Here is a 24,101-nt window from a genome sequence, read left to right as displayed (position 1 = left end):
ACTAAATGGGTGCACTCAACAAAATGATCCAAGGATGTGTAGGTTAGGTGCATTGGCTATGCTAAATTGCCCCTTGGTCTCCTGGGAGGCTTAGGTTAGAGGGATTAACGGGGTAAATATGTGGGGTTGCAAGGATAGGGCCTGGGTGGGATTGTTGTCGGTGCAGACTCGATGGGACGAATGGCCTCCTTCTGCATTGTTGGGATTCTATGATTACCCTGATAACAACCAGTTAAGAGTTAGGTGTTGGTTGAGAGATTATTATTGGTTAGGAGACGGAGGAATCTGCTCCTACCCTGCACCTGTACTTAATTAAAACCTGTTCCATCTCAAATATTTCCCAGTGACAGAGTGTCACTGGCCTGAAATGTTCACTCTTTTTCTGATTTCTTCAACTCAAGGTTATTAAAAAGGAACAATATTACACTCTTGAGGGTTTTCTGCCCTGCCTGAGCTAACATTTACTTCACATAATGAAATGTTTGATTAGCCACAAGATACACAATTTTCTTTTAACCATGGGCTGCAGAGGAAGTGCAGGTATTTTGATGAGAGAAATTGATGTCTGCAACATGTGATAGGATATCATAAAGTATGATTTTTTTTTCCCCAATGTGATACCACATTAGCCATTATTCTATCTCCTAAACCAACCCAAAGTTCAATGCAACTACCAGCGATCAACTAGAAACAACAGGGGTGATTCTCCGGTCCTGTGTACACAGACGCAAATCGTGTTGTGTCTGGAGGATATTGCAAGTGGGAGGACACCCTTGCGGGATACTCCCCGCCTCCGGCAGACAATGTAATCAGGTTCATGCCCTGTGAGGGTGTGAACCACATTTCACATCATCGAATCCTTATTTAAATATGCATTTTCTGTTTTGAGCTGGATTCACCCAGCTCCCAGTATTCACTGACCCGCTGCAAACAGGAAGCCAGCGGGATTCACTATTGGGCCTCCACAAACGGGGCTGCTCCCTCCGTGACACCCTGGTCCATTCCTCCAGCGTGCCCAACTCCCCATGCCCTTCCCTCGGCATGTTCCTTTGCAAACGCAGAAGGTGCAACACCTGCCCCGATACCCCCTCCCTCCTGACCAGTCAAGATCCCAAACACTCCTTTCAGGTTAAGCACCATTTCATTTGCACTTCCTCCAATTTAGTCTATTGTATTTGCTGCTTCAAACACAGTCTCTTCTACTTTGGGAAGACTAAACACAGGTTAGGTGACCGCTTTGCGGAGCACCTTTGCTCAATCCGCAAGCATGACTCAAACCTTCCTGTTGCTTGCCATTTTAACTTAGCACCTTGCTCTCATGCCCACATATCCATCCTTGGCCTGCTGCAATGCTCCAGTAAACCATTGGGGGCAGCATCTCATCTTCCGATTAGGCATGTTTTAGCCCTCAGGACTCAATGTTGAGTTCAACAACTTTAGACTGTGATCTTAAACCCTTTTTATTAAAGGATCCCAGACATTTATTGTCTCAATGCGAAATCCCTCTTTTCCCACCATCCCCCATCCCTCCCACCCACATTTTGCCAGCCATGCCATTGTGGAGCTCAAAGCTCTAGCTAACCAGCTGACACCTGTACTATCCTTGCCCCATGCCTTGGCTACAGCCCATTCATGCCCAGTGCCCCAATCGTATAAAGATTCTGTTTCTGTGCCATCCTCTAAGATGCACATACTGTCAGCGGCTGCCTTCCTTCCTTCGTCCCTCCCTCCTTTCCTTCCTTTCTCTACTGTTGCTCTGCCTCATCATTAAAGCGTGATGCTGCTTGATGGAAAAATTACCGCCATTTTGAACAACTGGTAGCAAGTTCCCCTCAGTCATTAATGTCAATGTTGCCTCGCTTCAGAGAGAGCTTCATCGTGTCTTTGTGGAGTTTTCTTCATCCTTGCATGGGACGCTGGCCATTTTAGAGTTGAGAAAATGAGACCTGCTCGGAAAGCTGCTTTTCACCCATTTGGACACAGTAACCAGTCCATCACAGCTGATTTCAAATGAGCGTTGTCTGAATGCTCGTGGAGTTGGCTTCATGAAGGACCTCGACGTTTCTTCGATGGTCCTCCTCATCTCCTCTATGATGGTTATGACTTACAGGTGCATCTTTCCTCCTCCAGTTATCTCCTGCTCTCTCCTGTTGCGTCCACCTCACAGTGCAAGAGGGAGGGAGTGTGTCAGTAACTGTTGTGCAGTCTGATGTGGCTAATATGGTTGGACAGTGAGCACTGGATGCAAGCTGTGACATGTGAATTTGAGGCTTGCAGCACAGGTATGTGTCGGAGGGTGAGGTGAGGCTGCAAGTGTATGCGTTCTAATTGATGGAGATTGCTGGTAAGTGAGTCACGGGGATGTGACGATTTGAGCAGTGCCTGAGGCTAGCGGTGCAGTTGGTGGGAAATGGACTCACTGACGTTGACCACACATGTGAGGCCATTGATCTTCTTTTCTTCCAGCAGAGACACAAACGTTCACAGAGATGGTGCAACAGTGCTGGTTCTCCATGTTTGATGATTTGAGGTGGGGCTTTACGCAGGTGGTCATTGGCCTTGTTGAGGTTTATTAGGGCGAACGCACTGTCCTCCATGATGTGAGGAATGGCGCCGCGGGCTTCTTCGATGACAACATTCTCCATTCCGTAGAGTTTGAGGCAGTGCTCCACCCATCCCGCCGGTGGGGAACCCACCATAGAGGGTCGCCTTTGGTGGGCCTGGAAGATCCCACCGGCTGGAAGGGCTGGAAAATCATCGGGGCTGATTTGGTTGCGGCTGGGCCTGTTGCTTTCTTGATTCCTCCATATATCCCTTTAGCAGCCTCGGATTCAGCAGCAGGTTGGATTCTGTTGCAGAGTTTCGACCAGTATTGATTGGCGTGGTGCCCAGCAGTCTATTGAGACTTGACTCTGGCAGCTCTGAGAGCAGCTAGGTTTTGTTTGCTGGGGATTTCCTGGTAGTTCATGAGGACTCTCCTCTTTAATGCAGTAACTGGCTCCATTTCAAACCAGTCTGATCCCTTTTCCTGTAGTGCTGTTTTGCACAGATGATCCTACTTTGACACCACATCGTGGCCTTGGGAATTGTTGGTCAAAACAGCTTGATTGAGGATGTTGAAGAACTCAGAGTTCTTTCTGGGTCAGTGGTATGGCAAGTGTTTCTCTAAAGATGACCTTCCTTCTTGGAGTAGTATAGTTTCCTTGGCTGAAGCCTGACCTTGCAACACACCAGGGCGTGGCCAGCGTCACACTCAGCACTGTGATCACTATGAGTGGAGGACACTGTTGACAGTGGTACATGTGGCCATGATAAGATCTAACTGGTGCTAGTGGCATGATTTCAAGTGTCTCCAGGACTTCTTGTGGCATAGCTTGGTTTGGAAACAGTTGCAGGGTCCATGGTAACATCAGAGCTCTAGCAACTTCTGTCCATTTTTGTTCATCTTGCGATTCCTTGTTGCCCTAACACATTGGCCAAGCTGTATAGTTGGTACCAATCCTTGATTTGATGTCTCATAGGAGATGCAGTGCCTCGGTGCTGGCAATTCTGCTGGTGGTAGCATCAAGTGCCTCATGGAATTGATACTTGACATCTGGGATAGTGGTGTATATCAGGGCCTAGACTGGACATGTATTTAACTGGGCCCATATTTGTTGACAAGCAAAGAGTCTCTCTGAGCCTTCTGTTGCGGAGTTCAATCATCATCAGTTGATCACTGAGAAACCAGCTCCATGCTCATGTGTTGCCTCTTGGGTTTTCTCCTGCCAGGAGAACATGCTGGGTTTCTCTTTATGGACCCACTTTGAGAGAGCGTAATTTCTTGTAGGGCAGCAATGTCCACATTGAGCCTTGTGAATTCTTTGTCGATCACAACTGCCTTCCATGCATCAATCTGCAGAAGGCCATTGGCAAGGCCAGGAGGCACAGTCCTTAATTTCCAGCTTGCATTGTCTTCTTTGTTGAGTTAGTTTTGCCTGGTGAATAGATTAGCAACTCGCCTGCCCAAAGATAATTTCCTAAGCTCCAAGCACCCAGTGAAGCAAGGAGGCCGGGACAGGGCAGCACCTGACTGACTGGTGGCGGCCCAGCTTGAGGCAGTCGGTAACAATCCAATTAGACGCAATGATCTCTCCTCCTGTTGGAATCAGCCGCTGACATTTGCACACAATCGGGTGAGAGCTTATACCATAACTGTTGCTACCTGTGCTGTGACAAAGCGGGAGCGTACTCTAGTATAGTCAAAGGAAAGGATACAACCAGTACTGTTTGCTACAAGCTTTGCTACAGAAGTTGCCAAAAAAGCTGCTTGATATCTGTCATATATCAGATTATCGCCAATGTTCCTTCACTCCAAATTTTCTCTCAGGACTTCCTTCCTTAGCTTTCTTCTCTCCCAAGACAGTGGCACTATTTAACCATTGCTAGGGGTCTGATAAGGGGGCACTAGGGCTGGTAGACCTGCTTGCCATGTGTCTGGGGCCAGGCCTTCTCTGTGTCCCCTGTAGTTTAGCCTGGAGATGTGAGGTATGCAGTTTACGTATGTCGCCAGAGGGAGGCACTATGTAAAGCTGCTGATGAAGAGGTTTACGTACTCGGTTCTCTTTTCGCAAAATGTGACAAGCAGACTAACCACTTTGCACCACTCACCATGTTAACATACTTGACATATCCTGTCAACTGGAGAAAATATAAAAAGGTGCCTTCTCACACTAACACCTTAACAATAATTTTATATTTTGATTCCTGTCCATCTAGCCAAAAGACCAGAAGATATTTATAAATGGGGAGGACTACTTGAGCCCATTTCAGTTTGTCAATCCGCCTTAAAGGATTCCTTTCATTAACATCCAATTGTTTCTCAAATAATTCCGAGGTCTTTAACCTCCATTACTCTATCCAGGAGTCCAGTCAATTTATCGATCACTTTCATGTCAAGAAATTCCTTATATTGAACCAAAGCTTTTTTTTCCATTTCCATGTCCTACTCTTGCAAGCTGGTTTAAACTAATTCTCCAGGTTAACTTTTTGCTATATTGTTTACAATCTTAACATACTTTGATAAAATAAACTTATAGCCAACACCCTCCAAGGCTGAATGGCAGAGGCTTCTCAATCATTTAAACCTTCAAACATCAGCAGTTGGCCTCATGGCCTTTTTCTGTCCTGTCTTTCGCATTTGGATGTCTCCATTGTGACTCAGTGATCAGACCTGGAACAGTTTTCCAAAGTGCAGTCTTAAAAGATTGTTGTATGGTCTTACCGCCAAGTTCTGCCGGGCAAGGTGGTGGAGGCGGACACACTGGGAACGTTTAAGACTTATCTAGACAGCTATATGAACGGAGTGGGAATGGAGGGATACAAAAGAGTGGTTTAGTTTGGACCAGGGAGCGGCGCGGGCTAATTGTTCTTTGTTTCTCGTTTCAAGGCTTCATTCTATGATCAACTTGCTGGTGCCAGTACAGAGCGAGACTGCGGATAGTTGGGAACCTGTCTCGGGGGCAGGGAATTCATATGGTGGAAATGACTAGGGTTGGGAAGCATTTTCCGATCAGGGCCAGTGTGATCTCCTGGACTCGTTTCGATCGCCTCAGGGGGTCGGAGAGGAATTTCCCAGATTTTTTTTTTCCCCATATTGGCCCTGGGGTTTTCACTCTGGGTTTTCGCCTCTCCCTGGAGATCACATGGTCTGGAATGGGGGGGTGGGGGTGAGCTAATAGGTTGTGATGAACAAAGCATCGTAGCTGTGAGGGACAGCTCGGTGGATAGGATATTAGTATGTAGATAGGCTGGAAAATTGGGCGGGGATCCTGGATTCAGGATTCAATCCTGGACCGGGGAGCGGCGCGGGCTTGGAGGGCCGAAGGGCCTGTTCCTGTGCTGTATTGTTCTTTGTTCTTTGTTCCTCAGCTCTGTACTCTCGTCCTCAGACTTTAAGGTTCACCATTTATTGGCCTTGATGATTGTCATTCTGTACTGATCGGACACACTCTATCATCAAGTCTAAGACTCTTGAGTTTCTTCCAACTTCATCCTTAGTTATTTCAACACCATTCACAAAACATATGGGCCACTTATTTCCCTTCTTATGCACTGTACGCGAGACTTGATTGCTTTAAATTTCAAATTCCATTGTTCAGTCCACTTACATATTTTCTAAAATCATGTTGTAGTTTCTGAGATGCTTCCTCAAAACCTATTGCCCCTCCTAGTAAGGACCACCTCCATCTAGTTGGAGAATACTAATGGAAATGGACTGATATTTTCATTAACTTGCCTCTCGATTTTATGATGTTGGGACCACAGGGAGAATATTTAAGGATTTTATGAATGGAAATATTTAAGCGAAGATATGCACAGGTGGTTTTCAATAATGGAAGGATTGGCTGATAGATAAATGGCAGTTCAGATCGAGATTATAATTTACAAGAGCTTCAGTTTGACAAATAAAACGTCAATTTACTCATTCATACTTTCATTTTCTTTGTCCTATCTTAAATCTTTTGTGATGTAAAAAAAACGCTTTGCCTTTCCATTTCAAATCCATTATATATCCAGTTTCCATTTTCAATATTTTCTTGCAGCCAAATTTGAACCTTGTTTTTTTTAATACAAAATCATTCCGTTTTTAAATTTAAGTACTGGTGCTTTTAAAAATTGGGATAATAGAATTTGAAATAATCTTGGGCCTGGGCTCCTGTCTGAAATGTTAAAGTAATGATGACACTGCAAATTCTTTGGCTAAACACCCAGAGTGTGTACATTGCTCACTAATGCCCATGCATCATGCACATCAGCATTCTGAAATACAGCCAGCAGAAAATCAATCAAAAGGAGCACAGAGTTTAACTGCAAAGGATAATTCTTGTTGCCATCGGCTGTCATGTTGCCTGTTGTTGATTTATTTTAAAAACATTTCTAAGGCGTGTGCCAGTGTTTTGCTGATGATTTTCCGCTTAAACTGGAATTTAGTGACAAAATTATTGCACCAAGTATATAAAAGGTGCATTACTGTGGTGAAGAGCTTGCTGGCATGGTGGCACAGTGGTTAGCACTGCTGCCTCACAGAGCCAAGAACCTGGGTTTGATTCCCAGCTTTGGGTCACTATTTGTGCAGAGCTTACATATTCTCCCTGTGTCTGCATTGGTTTCCTCCGGGTGCTGCGGTTTCCTCCCACAGTCCAGAAGATATGCTGGTTAGGTGCATTGGCCATGCTAAATTCTCCCTCAGTGATCCTGAACAGGCGCCGGAGTGTGGTGACTAGGGGATTTTCACAGTAACTTCACTGTAGTGTTAATATAAGTCTATTTGTGACACAATAAATAAAAACTAGCCCCATTATCTCCTTTGTTCAATGCATGTTTAATTATATATATATATATATATATATATATATATATATGAAAAGGATAGGAAATGTGTCTGTTAGGTGGATTGGTTATGCTAAATTGCCCCATCAGTGTCCCAATATGTGTAGGTTTGATGGATTATCCATGGTGAATGTGCAGAGTTATGGGATTAGGGTGGGGGAGAGGGACTGGGTAAGGCACTCTGTCAGAGAGTCGGTGCAGACTCGATGGACCGAATGGCCTCCTTCTGCACTGCAGAGTTTCCATGGATCAAGTCAGTGCCAATCCACACGGTGCAACCTAATTAAACAATTAAATGCACAATTCCATGTTATGCACACTGGGGCCGGCAATAGAAGAGAAGAAAAACTAAGGACAATTTAGGAAAGGAAGAATCCTGGAAACTCCGCCCCAAACCTATAAATGATCGTCCAAGCTGCACGGAACCGCAGTGACTGCTAATAGTAATGAGCATGGACAGAGTTTCTTCATTGTGATTCATTCCTGAGCATGTGGGAGTTTTGTCCAGCAGTGCTAGACACAGGGCTTTGCTATGATCCACTTCAGAAAACAATACAGGGAATAAATACATAGCGTCCATGCTGATGCTGCTGGGTTCTTTTATTTATAGGGTGATAGACTCAGAGGTGGGGTGAGGTGGGCATAGAGGTAGTCAGGCCTTCTTTATCCTCTCAGTTATCGATCTATGATCATTTGAGGATCTTTTTTTAAATGTTGTTATAACCAGGTGAATTGGCTCACCTTATTCAGCCTCCTCGCCTGGTCGCAACAAAGGTTTTTAAATTTATTTTCCCCGGGGATATCTTTCCCAGTTCAAATGTATTTATTTTTAAATAAGGAGCCAATCAAACCAGGTTTCTTTTGAGTGCTCAGTGCCCACCATCCCTAGAGTGGGCGGGGGTGTGACTCTGACAGGCCTGCTAACATTGTACCCGGAAATAATGAGCGTCGATTGGCAGCAGGTGGGAGTTCCATCCGCACTTGGATGGAAATCCCACCTTGGAGCACTGTCGGCCAATCAGATTGACCGACAGCTCTCCAGCCCCGTCAGTCAGAGCGCTGCTGTGGCTGGAAGAGGTACTGCAGTGCCATGCCTGAGCCTAAGTCCTTGGGCCCCACTTCAAGTAAATGCCAGGGGTCTCGGGGATGAAGGATAGGGGGCAATCTCTGTGTTTGGGGGGATTGGCCAGTGAGGGGGGAGTGGAGCTCCCAGGTCCCTGGGGCCTTCAGATTCAGGCGCCATCCCCCTTCCTACCTGAGATTGAGGGTAAAGACTTTTTCTGTTTGGCGCCCTGATCCAACCGCTGCCTGCCAGCCTAAAAATTGGGGCTGGGTGGGAAAAGCCCCTTAAGTGGCCACTTAAAGGGATTAATAGGGCCATAGGCGAGCTTATCATCCGAGGCCCTGACTGCCCCACCGTAAAACAGCATCTGACTCAGGGTGGATAGGATAGAACAAAGAAAATTACAACACAGGTACAGGCCCTTCGGCCCTCCAAGCCTGCACTGACTATGCTGCCCAACTGAACTAAAACCCCCTCCACTTCCGGGGACCATATCCCTCTATTCCCATCCTATTCATGTATTTGTCCAGACGTCCCTTAAAAGTGACTATTGTATCTGCTTCCCCGACCTCCCCCGGCAACGAATTCAGGCACCCACCACCCTCTGTGTAAAAAAAAACTTGCCTCGTACATCTCCTTTAAACCTTGTCCCTCGCACCTTAAACCTATGCCTCCTGGTAATTGACTCTTCCACTCTGGGAAAAAGCTTCTGACTATCCACTCTGTCCATGCCCCTCATAATCTTGTGGACTTCTATCAGGTCACCCCTCAACCTCCGTCGTTCCAGTGAATCTTGGAGGGAATCCCATCCAGACAATTTTCTCCCCACACACCCCTCCACCTCAAAACACATCAGAGTGGGAGCATAAAATTCTGGAAATGGAGTTGAATTGAAGTCCGGTAACTGCATCTTCCTTTTAATTCCTCGATCCACCTCCCAAAAATTAATGAGTTTTTCATGAGGTTCTTCCCGATGGACAGTCACGGCTCTTGGGTTGGATTTTTATACATAGAGATACGTTGTGGTATGGTGGCACAGTGGTTAGCACTGCTGCCTCACAACGCCAGGGACCCGGGTTCAATTTTGGCCTTGGGTTACTGTCTGTGTGGAGTTTGCACATTCTCCCCATGTCTGCGTGGGTTTCCTCCGGGTGTTCCGGTTTCCCCCCACAGTCCAAAGATGTGCGGGTTAGGTGGATTGGCCATGCTAAAATTGATTCCCTGCTGCTGTCAGACTTTTGAATGGACCTACCTTGCATTAAGTTGATCTTTCTCTACACCCTAGCTATGACTGTAACACTACATTCTGCACTCTTGTTTCCTTCTCTATGAATGGTATGCTTTGTCTACATAGCGCGCAAGAAACAATACTTTTCACTGTATGTTAATACATGTGACACTAATAAATCAAATCAAATCAAAATCAAAGGGTAAATGTGTGAGGTTACGGGACTAGGGTCTGGGTGGGATTGTGGTTGGTACAGGCTCGATGGGCCGAATGGCCTCCTTCTGCACTGTAGGGATTCTATGATCTTATTGTAAGAGAGAAGGCGAGAGGGAGAGAGATTCCTCACTGTTCCCTTCAGCAGTTTTTCCAGATGACTTTGATGACTTCTCTCTTGTGTCTGGCTTGGCAAAATACCAGTTCTTGAAAACCTCCCATATCTGCAAGAAGGAATTTGCTTAACATGCCTTGCAATCATTGTCGGAGCACAAGTAATATTTTGATCTTTCAGAAACCCTTGACACATTTCAGGATAAAAACCAAAGAGGGTGGGGGGTGGGGTGATTTTGTCCTCCAGCGTGGGGTTTGCATGTCTTTGGGTGTACCTGGCTGGTTCGCAGATCCCATTGATTTTACTATCGATCAAAATTCAGAACTTTGCATTTTTTATCTTTTCCTTGGTTAGAGTTGGGTTTTGATGCCCGTAGGTTTCCTTCGAAATGTCTCTCTTCACATTTGCTTTCAGAGTGGCCTCCGGTTTGCTCTTCTCACCTTTACCTTGGACGCTGGCCTCACGTTTTAAAGCAGTTTGTCATCTCATTTTTTTTTGAAGGACTGAATTTCCAGTTAGTTGAAAGTTTTTAAAAATCATTTTTCCAAAATAAAGACATTTTTGTGACAATGTGTTCACTCAAACACGACTGAATACTGCCTGATATACAATGTTTTCTAATGACATTTAGAAACTTACAAATAAATTTAATTAAACACTAACCACCTTAACTAAAAACTATTGGGGGGGGGGGGGGAGGGCATTTTCCAGCCCTTTCCACCAGCAGGAACTTCCGGTCTCGCCGAAGGTGACCCCCACCCCGTGACGGGTTCCCCGGCAGAAAGACAGGCAAGCCACGCAAAATGCCATAGACTTTGGCAAGACCAGAAGATACTGCCAATTGCCCCAATGGTGAACCACCTCTGCCATCGGAAAACACGCCGCGTGGGGATGGAAAATCCTGTTCTATGTCTTAGAACACAAAAATGCAACATGCACTGTAACTTAATGTGCAGGGGAATCTTCAATACATCATTTACTAACCATTGTTTTCACATCCTCCTATGTAGGGTTCATACATAATTAAATGAATCTTACCATGTAAATGGAAACTAAATTGATCGAAGTGAGCCATGACCACAAGAGTATTAAAGAAAGTAGATCGTGGACTATCAGAGTAAAGTCATTGCCAGAGTTAAGAATTGGAATATAGAAAATCATAAAGCAAAGGCAGAGTCAAAGCCTACCCCAAACTGATGAAGTTTTTACTCAGAGGGTGGTGACGGTCTGGAATGCGCTGCCTGGGAGGGTGGCGGAGGTGGGATGCCTCACATCCTTTACAAAGTACCTGGATGAGTACCTGGCACGCCGTAATATTCAAGGCTCTGGGTCAGGTGCTGGAAAGTGGGATTAAGTGGGCAAGTTAGGGTATTTCATGTGTTGGTGCAAACTCGACGGGCCGAAGGGCCTCCTTCTGCACTGTAGTAATCTGTGATTCTGCAATTCAGTGATCTGTGATTCTATGAATATTGTATTCTTAAGGTAAACCCAGGGATTAGAGAGTGAAGCTAAATGGGACAACAAGGTTTGTGGAAAGAAGTTTTAAAGTAATTGCGAAGAACAACTGCACTATATTGTTTTTTTGCATTACATTTCCAAAGATATAACTAATGCGATGTTACATTATCAAATACCATCAATTTGGAACAGCAGTGAAATGGCAATTAAGGTAATGTACAGTTAGCCTTTAAAATTACAATTTAAAAAAAATTACTTCATGCTGAAATAAACACTTCCATTTAAAGCTCTGTCCTGTAAACTTTTACAACCTGCGATGTTTAAACTTTGCTCCTTTTATGGTGTTCAACTGAAATAAACATTTCATTCCTTTTCCATTTGTCAAAGCCTGTTCCATTTTTGGAATGTTTTGTTCATCAGTTCGTATTGGTTAATGGCTTTTTGATTGTTGTATCATTGAATGGGACAGAGCTCAATTTGAATGCAGTTTGTTTGACTGCATTTGTGTCCAAATGATCCTTTATACTGATGTCTGTTTGGAGAATGTTCCTCCTCTTTACTATACATGGACTATTTGCATGTCTAACTAGGTGGGAGACCTCTGGTTGAACCTGCTGGGTTTTAAAAGTTTTGTTCCACTGCCATGCGCACGTTAATTTTTAACTGTTTGAGCAACAAATGGCCTTTGTAGCTTTTATTTTTTTTTAAAAAAGCATCTATTTCATGGAATAACTTTCTGTACATTCTAGCAATAATTGTTACTGAGCAGAATTAGAGACACAGGGTGACATTTTCTTCTGGTCCCACCGATGGCGACTGCCTCCCCCACCCCCGACGTGCCACGTTTCCCAGCAACAGAGGGTGCAGGACAAGCAAAACCCACAGACATAGAAACTCGAAGCAGGAGTAGGTCATTAGGCCTACTTCGAGCCTGTTCCGCCATTCATTTTGATCATGGTTGATCATCAAATTCAATATCCTGATTCCGCCTTCCCCCTATATCCCTTGTTCCCTTTAGCCCCAAGAGCTATATCTAATTTCTTCTTGAAATCAGACAACGTTTTGGCCTCAACTACTTTCTGTTGTAGTGAATTCCACACATTCACCACTCTCTGGGTGAAGAAACTTCTCCTCACCTCAGTTCTAAAAGGTTTATCCCCTTATCCTCAAACTATAACCCCTAGTTCTGGATTCCCCCACCATCGGGAACATTCTTTCTGAATCTACCCTGTCTAACCCTGTTAGAATTTTATAAGTTTCTATGAGATCCCCTCTCACTCTTCCAAACGCCAGTGAATATAATCCAAACCAACTGAGTCTTTCCTCATATGACAGACTTCCCATCCCAGGAATCAGCCTGGTAACCTTCGCTGTACTCCCTCCATAGCAAGAACATCCTTCCTCAGATAAGGACACCAAAACTGCACACAATACTCCAGGTGAGGCCTCACCAGTGCCCTATACATCGGCGCGACTGGAAGATCTCACCACTCGCCGCCTTCACCACCTGAATACATACCACGACAGGGCTGGAAAATCCTGCCCTTACACAGAGCAAATCTTTACACAATATTCTATAAAAATCAAACCGGCTGAATGGCTTGTAGTACACTGGTGCCAAAATGTTTCCACAGCCCACAAATGTAAATAAATCTAAAGCTGGTAAATTAATTTTATATCCAAAAAAGTAAGCTGCTACTAAGTTGCATAAAGTACACTCAAGAACCTGAAAGTACAGTGCAAAATATCAGCTGCAGTATGTTGTCTTAATTATTGAAACTTATATTCAAAATCACTGCATTCTGTATTGGTGTAAAAATACCCTCAAGTGAAGAATTGAATTCTATTTATTTTTAGCGCCTTAGTGTGGGTGTATTTAACATGTCACTGCACTGAATCTACTGTCACTTGGTGGCATAATGAACCATTTCATGCTGCCATATAATTATAAACGAGCTTTCTAAAATGTGCATCCAGCAAGCTTCTTCAGAATCGTATCAGCACAACAAGGCACAAGAAATTACCACAAAGCACATCAGCCATTCGCACTCATTGAGGATTACAGTGTGGTTGCAAAAAGGCACCAAGATATTTCAAACATTTCAATATTGAGTAAGTAAGCTTATTTGCATCTTATTAATAAACATTTAATTTATAAACACTTTTGGACTGTTGAGGTAAAGTTATTCATCTTAAGGTAGTCACAGATAGTCAGATGCTCTTTCCTAGGGTAGAAAAGTCAAGTACTAGGGGACATCGGTTTAAGGTGCGGGGGGAAAAGGTTAGAGGAGATGTGCGAGACAAGTTTTTTTTTTACACAGAGGGTGGTGATTGTCTGGAACGCGCTGCCCAGGGTGGTGGTGGAGCAGGTACAATAGCAGCATTTAAGGGGCAACTAGACAAATACATGAATAGGATGGGAATGGAAGGATATGGACTCCGTACGTGCATATGGTTTTAGTTTAGGCAGGCATCATGATCGGCGCAGGCTTGGAGGGGCTGAAGGGCCTGTTCCTGTGCTGCACTGTTCTTTGTTCATACAGGACATAGTACATTAAACTTGGTCACATTCACACTAACTCTTCAATGGCTCATAATAGATTTAATAAAACAATCCAAACAGATATGGAATAGAATATCAGCCAGTACACGAACCACAAACACATTTCTAATGTGGAATATGAAGCAAATATTTTTCTCAGGTATAAATCAATTTAGACAATTTAGATAACAATAATTTTGCTTGCTTCCCTTAACCAACAAAGGTTTTCACAATAATGATCATAGCATCCCTACAGTCTAGAAGGAGGCCATTTGGCCCATCGAGTCTGCATCAACTCTCCAACAGAGCATCCTACGCAGGCCCTATCCCTGTAACCCCATGTATTTAACTCACTAATTCCCATGGACACTAAGGGGCAATTTAGCATGGCCAATCCACCTAACCTGCACATCTTTGGAGTGTGGGAGGAAGCTGTAGCACTCGGAGGAAACCCACGCAGACATAGGGAGGACATGCAAACTCCACACAGTCACAAACAAGACCAGAATTGAACCCGGGTCCCTGGCAATGTGAGGCAGCAGTGCTAACCACTGTTAGCTCTGTATAACTTCAGAATACATACTGGTTCATTAGATCAATAACCTAATAACCTGTCAGTGGCAATGGCAGTGCTGTGGTGACAAATTAGTTCATGCGTTCTGATGCTCAAATATACTGCCTATATTTGATGCCTATATACTGCCTATAAATCTGTCTGATTTTGGAATTGAAACAATCTTCCAATGCTGATAATATAACATTAATCATTGCATCATATTTTATCTACATGATCCATTTTGAGGTAGCAAACTTCATTATAAACAGACAATGCTACACAGATTTTGGGACTGAGAATTAGTCGTTGGTTTTTGGACTATATTCAGTTATGAATATTCTTCAGTGAAGCATTAGCAATAATAGTGGGTAAGGACAAATCTTATCTGCCAGTATATTTATGTAAAATATTATGCTTGTGGAGCTAACAGTCCTTCTTTCAACAAAGAAAAAAGAATAAGGAAAATTACAGCACAGGAAAAAGGCTCTTTGGCCCTCCAAGCCTGCACCGACCATGCCGCCCAACTGAACTAAAACCCCGACTCTTCCTGGTGCCATATCTCTTTATTCCCATCCTATTCATGTATTTGTCAAGATGCCCCTTAAAAGTCTTGCCTATGATTTACAACATTTATTATTTGTAATCCTCCACATTTAAAAATGTACAAATTCAATGTTTTAAATTCAATTCAAGGAGACAAGTCTCTCAATGTTTTGACCTTCTATAGGCTTGATGCGGAAATGATGTTTTGTCACTTTGTCGCTGGTCCCAGCACTCCCTACTTTTCATCTCTATAATAAACGGTAGAAAGTACCTTCTACTGAACGTATTCGGTTCTGGAGAGCAGGAGCCAAGATTAAAGAGCAATTTTCTAAAACTAGGCAAGACAGCTGCCCAGATTGCGAGACGTGCTACCTTGCAAGGAATTTATGCTCAGACACATTTTGTTTCTCCCAAGACCACCACCAGACATGGTCCCAAATTATCTCTTGAAATGAAGGAGATACGATAACAATATGTACTCCTAATTTCTAAATAAATTCCCATCTCAGCTTCATGGAGGCACCAGCCTCAAGGGGGAAATATAGAAAGCAGATGAAATCCTTGCACTTTCATGGGTCTTCTAATTAGAAGTTACAGAGCAACATTGATAGAGCCTTGTAAACAAAACACCAGTTTGCCCTCTTGATCACAGAAAGGTACAAGATGTGGACGTGTAAAGAAGACAATAATATAATAATGTAGACACAAATATACTTCTGCAGCATTAGTGCCAAACTTATAAATGCATTCTAATTTCTGATATTGTTAAAGAAAGACGGCAGTCATTTAACACAAAGTGGTTAGCTCATTTCTTAATCTAGCAAAGGGATCTCTTAACACATTTGTTACTAATAAATCACACAAACACAATTGCAACTCCAAAATAATTTATAATGGTTATCACTTGAAATCACATTCTGTATTCTCCCATTGCTTAATAGTTCAAACAACTGAACCTTTGTACGCCTGAACTGTTCAGACAAGAAGGATTTCAGCTTCGATCTCTGGTTTGTGGTGAACTAACTGGTTTCAACTACGACAGCAGTGGGAGCCTTCAGCGAAGGCAAAGCAAAAGTCAACCAGAATTCCTGCTGCTAATAGCTACCCAGTGATCCTCACTGGATGTGCGGTTGTTGGGTGAGGGCAGGAGATGGCTTAGTTGAAATACTGCCAATAACAAATATGCTGCTGACACCCACTGTCTAGCCTCACACAAGAATGGGCAATTGGGTGTGGTATAAGTGACTGCCAAAGTCTCCAAAACTTAACCTAGCATGTCATTCTCAGGGGCAGGGAAGAAATACTGAGGCATAGAGGGCTGGAAATATTAGTCCGTCCATTTTTACTTTGCTTGACAATTTGATCTCTTTTTTCCTTCAGATTTCATTCACTTCTCTTTCCATCTACATCCTATTCTATTAATTTCCCTCTATATGGCGCTTTCTAATTTCTCTACACAGCTAGCTCTAGATCTGTTCCTCTGTCCTGCAGAAATGTTCACCCTTTGACTTTTCTGATCTCTAAGTAGTCATTTGCTTTCCTTTGCCTCATATCTTCAGAATGAGTCTTAAATTCCAAGATTATTAATAAAAAACATTCTCAAAGAATGACTCCCATTGCTGCCAATCACTATCTGCTACTTATTGTAAATTATCTCCCTTTAAAATTTGGTTTGCCGAATTATAAAAAATATTTTTACTCCACTGGTAAATTCCAACTTAATTATTATTAATATCACACCAAAATATAAATCCTATGACTTCACTTCTAAGGGTTGCACTACTTTCATGACCCATGGAATAATAAAGGAATGGGAGTATAATTGAATAGTTAATGTTTTTTTTCATATTCCTGTTTTTTATCAATGGAACACTAGGGGAGGGGGTGACATAGTGGTATTATCACTGGACTAGTAATCCAGAGGCCCAATCTAATGCTCTGGCATTTGCCCTTGCTTTGGAGATACTAGCTGAAATCCCAGCATGACAAAGGATGAAATTTAAATTCAGTTAGTTAATAAACCTGGAATTAAAAGCTACAGAGCTAGTCCCACCATAGTGACCATGAAACTATCGTGTGTTGGACAATGGGCAGCCCGGTGGCACAGTGATTAGCACTGCTGCCTCACAGCACCAGGGACCCGGGTTCGATTCTCAGCTTGGGTCACTGTCCGTGCAGAGTTTGCACATTCTCCCCGTGTCAGTGTGAGTTTCCTCTGGGTGCTCCGGTTTCCTCCCACAGTCCTAAGGTGTGCGGGTTAGGTGGATTAGCAATACCAAATTGCCCCTCAGTGTCAGGGGAACTAGCGAGGGTAATTACATGGGGTTATGGGGGTAGGGCCTGGGTGGGATTGTGGTTGGTGTAGGCTCAATGGGCCAAATGGCCTCCTTCTGCACTGTAGGATTCTATGATAATCCATGGTCAATTGTTAAAACCCCCTGGTTTTAATGAAGAGTGCAGGACAGCATGCCAGGATCAGAGCCAGACAAACCAAAAAATAAAATGTTCACTTGGTGAAGTAACAACACATGACTACTTGCATCGCAAACAGCAGAAACCACAAACAATAGATAGGACTAAGTGATCCCACAACCAAGATCTCCAGTCCTGCCACATCCAGTCGTGAATGCTAGTCTTCAGCCAATTCGATTCACTCCACATAATGTCAAGGAATGGCTGAAGACATTGCAAAGGCTAAGGGCCTTGACAATATTCCGGGAGTAATACTGAAGACTTGCACACTCTAACTAGCCGTGCCCCTAGCCAGGCTGTTCCATTAGTTGTGCAACACTGGAACGCACCCCACAATGTGGAAAATTGCCCAGGTGTGTCCTGTACACAAAAAGCAGAACAAATACATTACTGCCCCATCAGTCTACTTTCAATTATCGACAAAGCGATGGAAGCTTTTCTTCAAAAGTACTATCAAGCAGCACTACACAGCAATACCTACTCACTGGTGAAAATTCTGGAAAATCTCAGCAGGTCTGGCAGCATCTGTAAGGAGAGAAAAGAGCTGATGTTACGAGTTGTTGGCTCTTTTCTCTCCTAACAGATGCTGCCAGACCTGCTGAGATTTTCCAGCATTTTCTCCTTTAGTTTCAGATTCCAGCATCCGCAGTAATTTGCTTTGAGCCTGCTCACTGATGCTCAGTTTGAGTTCCACCAGGACCACAGCTCCAGGCCTCATTCCAGCCTTGTTCCAAACATTGACAAAAGAGCTGAGGTGAGAGTGACTGATGCATGGGAACACCACCACCTGCAAGTCCCCCCCCCGCTACCTGAAGTCACACGCCAGCCTGACTTGGAAGTATATTGGCATCCCTGCATTGCCCCTGGGTCAAAATCCTGGAACTCCCTTCCTAACAGCACACTGGGTGTGCATACTCCACATGGACTTCAGAGGTTCAAGGAGGCAGCTCACCACGATCTTCTCAAGGGCAATTAGGCTTGGACAACAAATGCTGGACTAGCTAGCATAGCCCACAGCTTGTGAAAGAATATTTTTATTTAAAAACTATATACTAGGATATGTAAAAATTCCCTGGCGGAAGGGAAACCTTACCAAGCACCAAGAATATTTTGCAATGTGGCATTTAAGTTAGTGTGCTAACCTATTATAGAATCACTATAGTGCAGAAGGAGGCCATTCAGCCCACTGAGTCTGCATCGACCACATTCCCATCCAGGCCCTATCCCCATATCCCCAAGCATTTACCCCCTGACACTAAGGGGCAATTTAGCATAGCCAATCCACCTAACCTTCATCCTTTAAAGTATTTTTAAAAAAAAGAAATAATCTGACCTTTAGGATCCCACATGTTGCCATCGCTAATAATTTGGGGGTAAAAGGGTCACAAAAATGAACATTACACACATTACACCCAGAAATCTGACCGTTTTAATTGATTCTTTTTGCCACGGTTTCTTTCTTCGAAGTGGCAAAGCCAAAAAACCGAATCGCGTTTTTTTAAAAAATGTGCTTTTGAGGTTTCAAGTGTTGGTATAAAAAATCTGAAGCACAAGGTCTCCAGGCACATTCATGTCAGAATGCCTGTGCCAAGCCCATAACAGCAGGTCCCCACATCAGTCCTCGCAGGCTGGCAATCTTGCTTTACCTCCCTGGTATGAATGAATGTTAAATATTGCTACTTAGTTCCGGATAACAAGGAGGACGAGGCAGCCAATGCCGCTCTGTTGTAGACTGAAGTTATGTCACTGCTACTGTCTGGCTCCTGTAGCGAAAGCCTACATATTTCCCCCTGTCATTCCGACCCCTGGATCAGCCACAGGAGTAGCCGTGTTGCTGCTTACAGTACATCTGCCCGACAACTTCATTAAAGACACTTACTGCGAGGAAAAGATTCACATTCAATTCATTGTTTGGGTTAGATTTTTTTAAAATCCGGCCCCGTGACTGGGGCAGTCGACACATAAGCGCGAAAGGGTTTCTTTCAGCAGAGGGTCTGTCCAAGGCCAGTTTAGTGGAATGGCATCGATAAAATAACACAGGGATACACTTGATGTGGAAACATGTGCTGTCGGTTGTGTGGAGTCCAGAAACAGGCCAACAGCTCTGGCAGCAGATGAGGGGCTAATAGCAGCAGTAATCACCCGGGAGACAAAACGGCAGCCGCTACTGGATAGAGAGACAGAGGAACAGAGATAGAGAGAGAGACAGACAGAAACAGAGACAGACAGTGTTATAGATAGACACAGAGAGAGACAGAGGCACAGAGAGAGAGAGAGAGACAGAGGGAGACATACAGTGACATAGGCACAGAGAGAGATAGACACTGACATAGATAGAGAGAGAGAGACAGAGGGAGGGTTAGACAGAGACAAGCAGAGAGAAACAGAGATAAACAGCCAGAGTCAGAGAGAGACAGGCCCACAGAGAGACAGGCAGACACAGAGAGAGACAGGCAGACAGAAACAGAGATATAGATAGAAAGAGAGAGACTGAGAGAAACAGACAGAGAGACAGGTATAGACAGAGGTAGAGACAGACAGACAGAGACAGACACAGCCAGAGAGAGACAGAGAGAGAGGCAGAGACAGAAAGACAGACAGAGCAGCCCCTGGACCTCTGACTGGAGAACCCAGCAGAAATGTTTTTAAAAAATACACACTAACTAAAAACAATAAAAAAACACTCACCCTTTGGTGGTGAACGCATTCTACACTCTGCAATTCTAAATGAACCCCGCTGCTGAATTATTATTTGTTACTTTTGGGTTTTTTTTGCTCTACACTTCAAATATCAGAATTAGACCTGGGGAAAAGGGGGCGGGTGAGATGATTAAATCTTACCTCATTTCCAGCAGAATATTCTGTGTCTATATCCAGTCTGTGTTTGTTTTCTTTCCCACACACACACAGTGCTGAAGGAGCTGGTTGCCAGGGTGCTGTGTGTGTGTGGAGGGTGCTGTGTGTGAGTGAGTGAATGCTGTGTGTGTGCAGAGGGAAGCTTCTCCTCACTGTTTACACGGTGCCTCCAGCTGTCAGCTCCCGCTGCTGCCTCAGTCTGCCTGCCGGAGGGGAGGATCGCCCTCCTCTGATTGTTCCTGCTTCACGATTCCCCCTCCTCTCTGTCTGCCTGTGTGTGTGTGTGTGTTTTATATATATATATATTATTCGCTTGCTCCCTTCCTCCGCCGCCGCTGCTCCTCTCTGTCTACTGCTGGCCCTGACATCTTTGCATCGCCTCAGCTGCTGCTGTCGCCGGCCTCCTCACGTCCCGCAGCCGCCGGGATGCCATATTATTTTATTGCTTCCCAACTCCAAGCTCACTCCTCCTCCTCCTTCCTCCAATCTGGAACTCGGCTCTGCAATGCACCCGGCACACACTTCCGTCTGCGCCGAGCCCTGGGGTGGGAGACGAGGGAGGAGAGAGAGCGAGAGAGAGAGAACAGGGGAGGGGAGTTCCTGCTGCAGAGAGGGAGGCGGCATTCAGACACAGAGCCAGCGCTGGGAAAGGGAGCAGGAGGGAGCGGTGACATTCTCTGCTCCAGAAAGAGAGAGGAAAAATCTGCAGCAAAAGCTTGTTTCAGGCACGGCAGATTGGAAATAAAACACACCTTCAGTTAGTCACCAGGCAGAGGAAGATGATGATCCTTCATCCCTCGAATGAGGGTCTGAGCTAACACTGAATGTTATTGAAAACACACAGCATGCCCATCTGGATCAGAATACAAACACACAAAACATTTGGCTTTGCACCTTACCTGTCTTAGAGACCTGTATTCCTTACCTTTACCTAAATAACATCATCCATAATTTGAAGATCTTGCTGATTCCTCTAACAAAATCTCAAATTTCACCATCATTGCTGATCAAATAATAAATAAAAAAGTTTATTTATTAGTGTCACAAGTAAGGCTTACATTAACACTGCAATGAAGTTACTGTGAAATTCTCCTAGTCACCACACTCCGGCGCCTGTTCAGGTCAATGCACCTAACCAGCACGTCTTTCAGACTGTGGGAGGAAACCAGAGCACCCGGAGGAAACCCACGCAGACACGTGCAAACTCCACACAGACAGTGATCCAAGCTGGGAATTGAACCTGGGTCCCTGGCACTGTGAGGCAGCAGTGCTAACCACTGTGTCACCTCATCATTTAAATGATGTTTATTCACACTTGACCAGCTTCCTGGTTCATGGCCCCCCCCCCCCCCCCCCCAAATCTCTCAGTTTCTACACACCAGATAAAGATGCAGAGGTCCAAAACATTCATCTTTCCCTTATATAGTGCTCAGTAGATAGATAGATAGATACCACCTCACCACACAGAGTTGTGGACAGTTAACCAAGGAGGGAAAAGAGAGCCTCAGGAGGGGGTGAAGAGAGAATCCTGGACAGGAGGGAGAGGGCAAGGTCAAGATGCTAAGGGAGATTCGGCCAGTGGAGGATAGAGGGTTGAAGGAGTGTCCGCTGATGGTGGAGTAGAAAAATATTAGAGAATGAGAACCAGGGCAGTGTTGGGAGGGATCAAGGATTGTAGTCATTTGAAAATGAAGGCAAGAATCTTAGTCAATTCTAGTAGACAGGAATAGAGTGAAGATTAGTAAAGAAAGGAGGAATGGGGCTCCTCAGAAGAAGAAAGAGGCACATGACGTGCATAGACAACTGGGATCAGGTGAATCTCTTGAAGAGTATAGGGGGTGTAGGAGTGGAGTTAAGAGAGAAATCAGGAGGGCAAAAAGGGGACACAAAACTGTTTTGGCAGATAAGGCAAAGGAGAATCCAAAGAGCTTCTACAAATACATAAATGGCAAAAGAGTAACAAGGGAGAGAGTAGGGCCTCTTAAGGATCAACAAGCTCATCCATATGCGGATCCACAAGAGATGGGTGAGATCCTAATTGAATATTTCTCATCAGTATTTACTGTTGAGAAAAGCATGGATGTTAGGGAACTTGGGGAAATAAATAGTGATGTCTTGAGGAGTGTACATATTACAGAGAAGGAGGTGCTGGAAGTCTTAAAGCACATCAAGATAGATAAATCCCCGGGACCTGATGAAGTATATCCCAGGATGTTGTGGGAGGCTAGGGAGGAAATTGCGGGTCCCCTAGCCGAGATATTTGATTCATCGATAGTCACGGGTGAGGTGCCTGAAGATTGGAGAGTCGCAAATGCTGTGTCTTTGTTTAAAAAGGGCTGCAGGGAAAAGCCTGGGAACTACAGGCCAGTGAGCCTCACATCTGTGGTGGGTAAATTGTTGGAAGGTATTTTGAGAGACAGGATCTACAGGCATTTAGAGATGCAAGGACTGATTAGGGACAGTCAGCATGGCTTTGTGAGTGGAAAATCATGTCTCATAAATTTAATTGAGTTTTTTGAAGGGGTAACCAAGAAGGTAGATGAGGGCAGTGCAGTTGATGTTGTCTACATGGACTTTAGCAAGGCCTTTGACAAGGTACCGCATGGTAGGTTGTTGCATAAAGTTAAATCTCACGGGATCCAGGGTGAGGTATCTAAATGGATACAAAATTGGCTTCTTGACAGAAGCCAGAGGGTGGTTGTAGAGAGTTGTTTTTCAAACTGGAGGCCTGTGACCAGCGGTGTGCCTCAGGGATCAGTGCTGGGCCCACTGTTATTTGTCATTTATATTAATGATTTGGATGAGAATATAGGGGGCATGGTTAGTAAGTTTGCAGATGACACCAAGATTGGTGGCATAGTGGGCAGTGAAGAAAGTTATCTCCAATTGCAACGGGATCTTGATCATTTGGGCCAGTGGGCTGACGAATGGCAGATGGAGTTTAATTTAGATAAATGTGAGGTGATGCATTTTGGTAGATTGAACCAGGGCAGGACTTACTCAGTTAATGGTAGGGCATTGGGGAGAGTTACAGAACAAAGAGATCTAGGGGTACATGTTCATAGCTCCTTGAATGTGGAGTCACAGGTGGACAGAATGGTGAAGAAGGCATTCGGCATGCTTTGTTTCATCGGTCAGAACATTGAATACAGGAGTTGGGATGTCTTGTTGAAGTTGTACAAGACATTGGTTAGGCCACACTTGGAATACTGTGTGCAGTTCTGGTCACCCTATTATAGAAAGGATATTATTAAACTAGAAAGAGTGCAGAAAAGATTTACTAGGATGCTATCGGGACTTGATGGATTGAGTTATAAGGAGAGGCTGAATGGACTGGGACATTTTTCTCTGGAGCGTAGGAGGCTGAGGGGTGACCCTATAGAGGTCTATAAAATAATGAGGGGCATAGACAAGGTAGATAGTCAATATCTTTTCCCAAAGATAGGGGAGTCTAAAACTAGAGGGCATAGGTTTAAGGTGAGAGGGGAGAGATACAAAAGTGTCCAGAGGGGCAATTTTTCCACACAGATGTTGGTGAGTGTCTGGAACAAGCTGCCAGAGGTAGTAGTAGAGGTGGGTACAATTTTATCTTTTAAAAAGCATTTCGATAGTTACATGGGTACGATGGGTATAGAGGGATATGGGACAAATGTGGGCAATTGGGATTAGCTTAGGGGTTTTTTA

At 44.3% G+C, this 24,101-nt stretch overlaps 1 protein-coding gene across 3 annotated transcripts in view; it reads right to left on the bottom strand.

Annotated features, from left to right (window-relative positions):
* The window catches only part of LOC144507197 (ena/VASP-like protein), a 239,930-nt gene extending 219,004 nt beyond the window's left edge, over positions 1-20,926 (bottom strand). Inside the window, exon 1 of one of the 3 annotated variants that reach the window (XM_078234104.1) lies at positions 20,403-20,926. In XM_078234104.1, the coding sequence (XP_078090230.1) occupies positions 20,403-20,407 (5 nt within the window). In that variant the 5' untranslated portion in view covers positions 20,408-20,926. The remainder of the gene's footprint in view (positions 1-20,402) is intronic. The other 2 variants (XM_078234097.1, XM_078234108.1) reach the window with 2 other exon arrangements.
* Between the last annotated feature and the right edge of the window lie 3,175 nt (positions 20,927-24,101).

The sequence above is a fragment of the Mustelus asterias genome, chromosome 18 (assembly GCF_964213995.1).
Source record: "Mustelus asterias chromosome 18, sMusAst1.hap1.1, whole genome shotgun sequence".
Taxonomy (NCBI): domain Eukaryota; kingdom Metazoa; phylum Chordata; class Chondrichthyes; order Carcharhiniformes; family Triakidae; genus Mustelus; species Mustelus asterias.
Note: the sequence above shows the minus strand (reverse complement) of the source record. Positions and strands in the feature narration are given on the sequence as shown.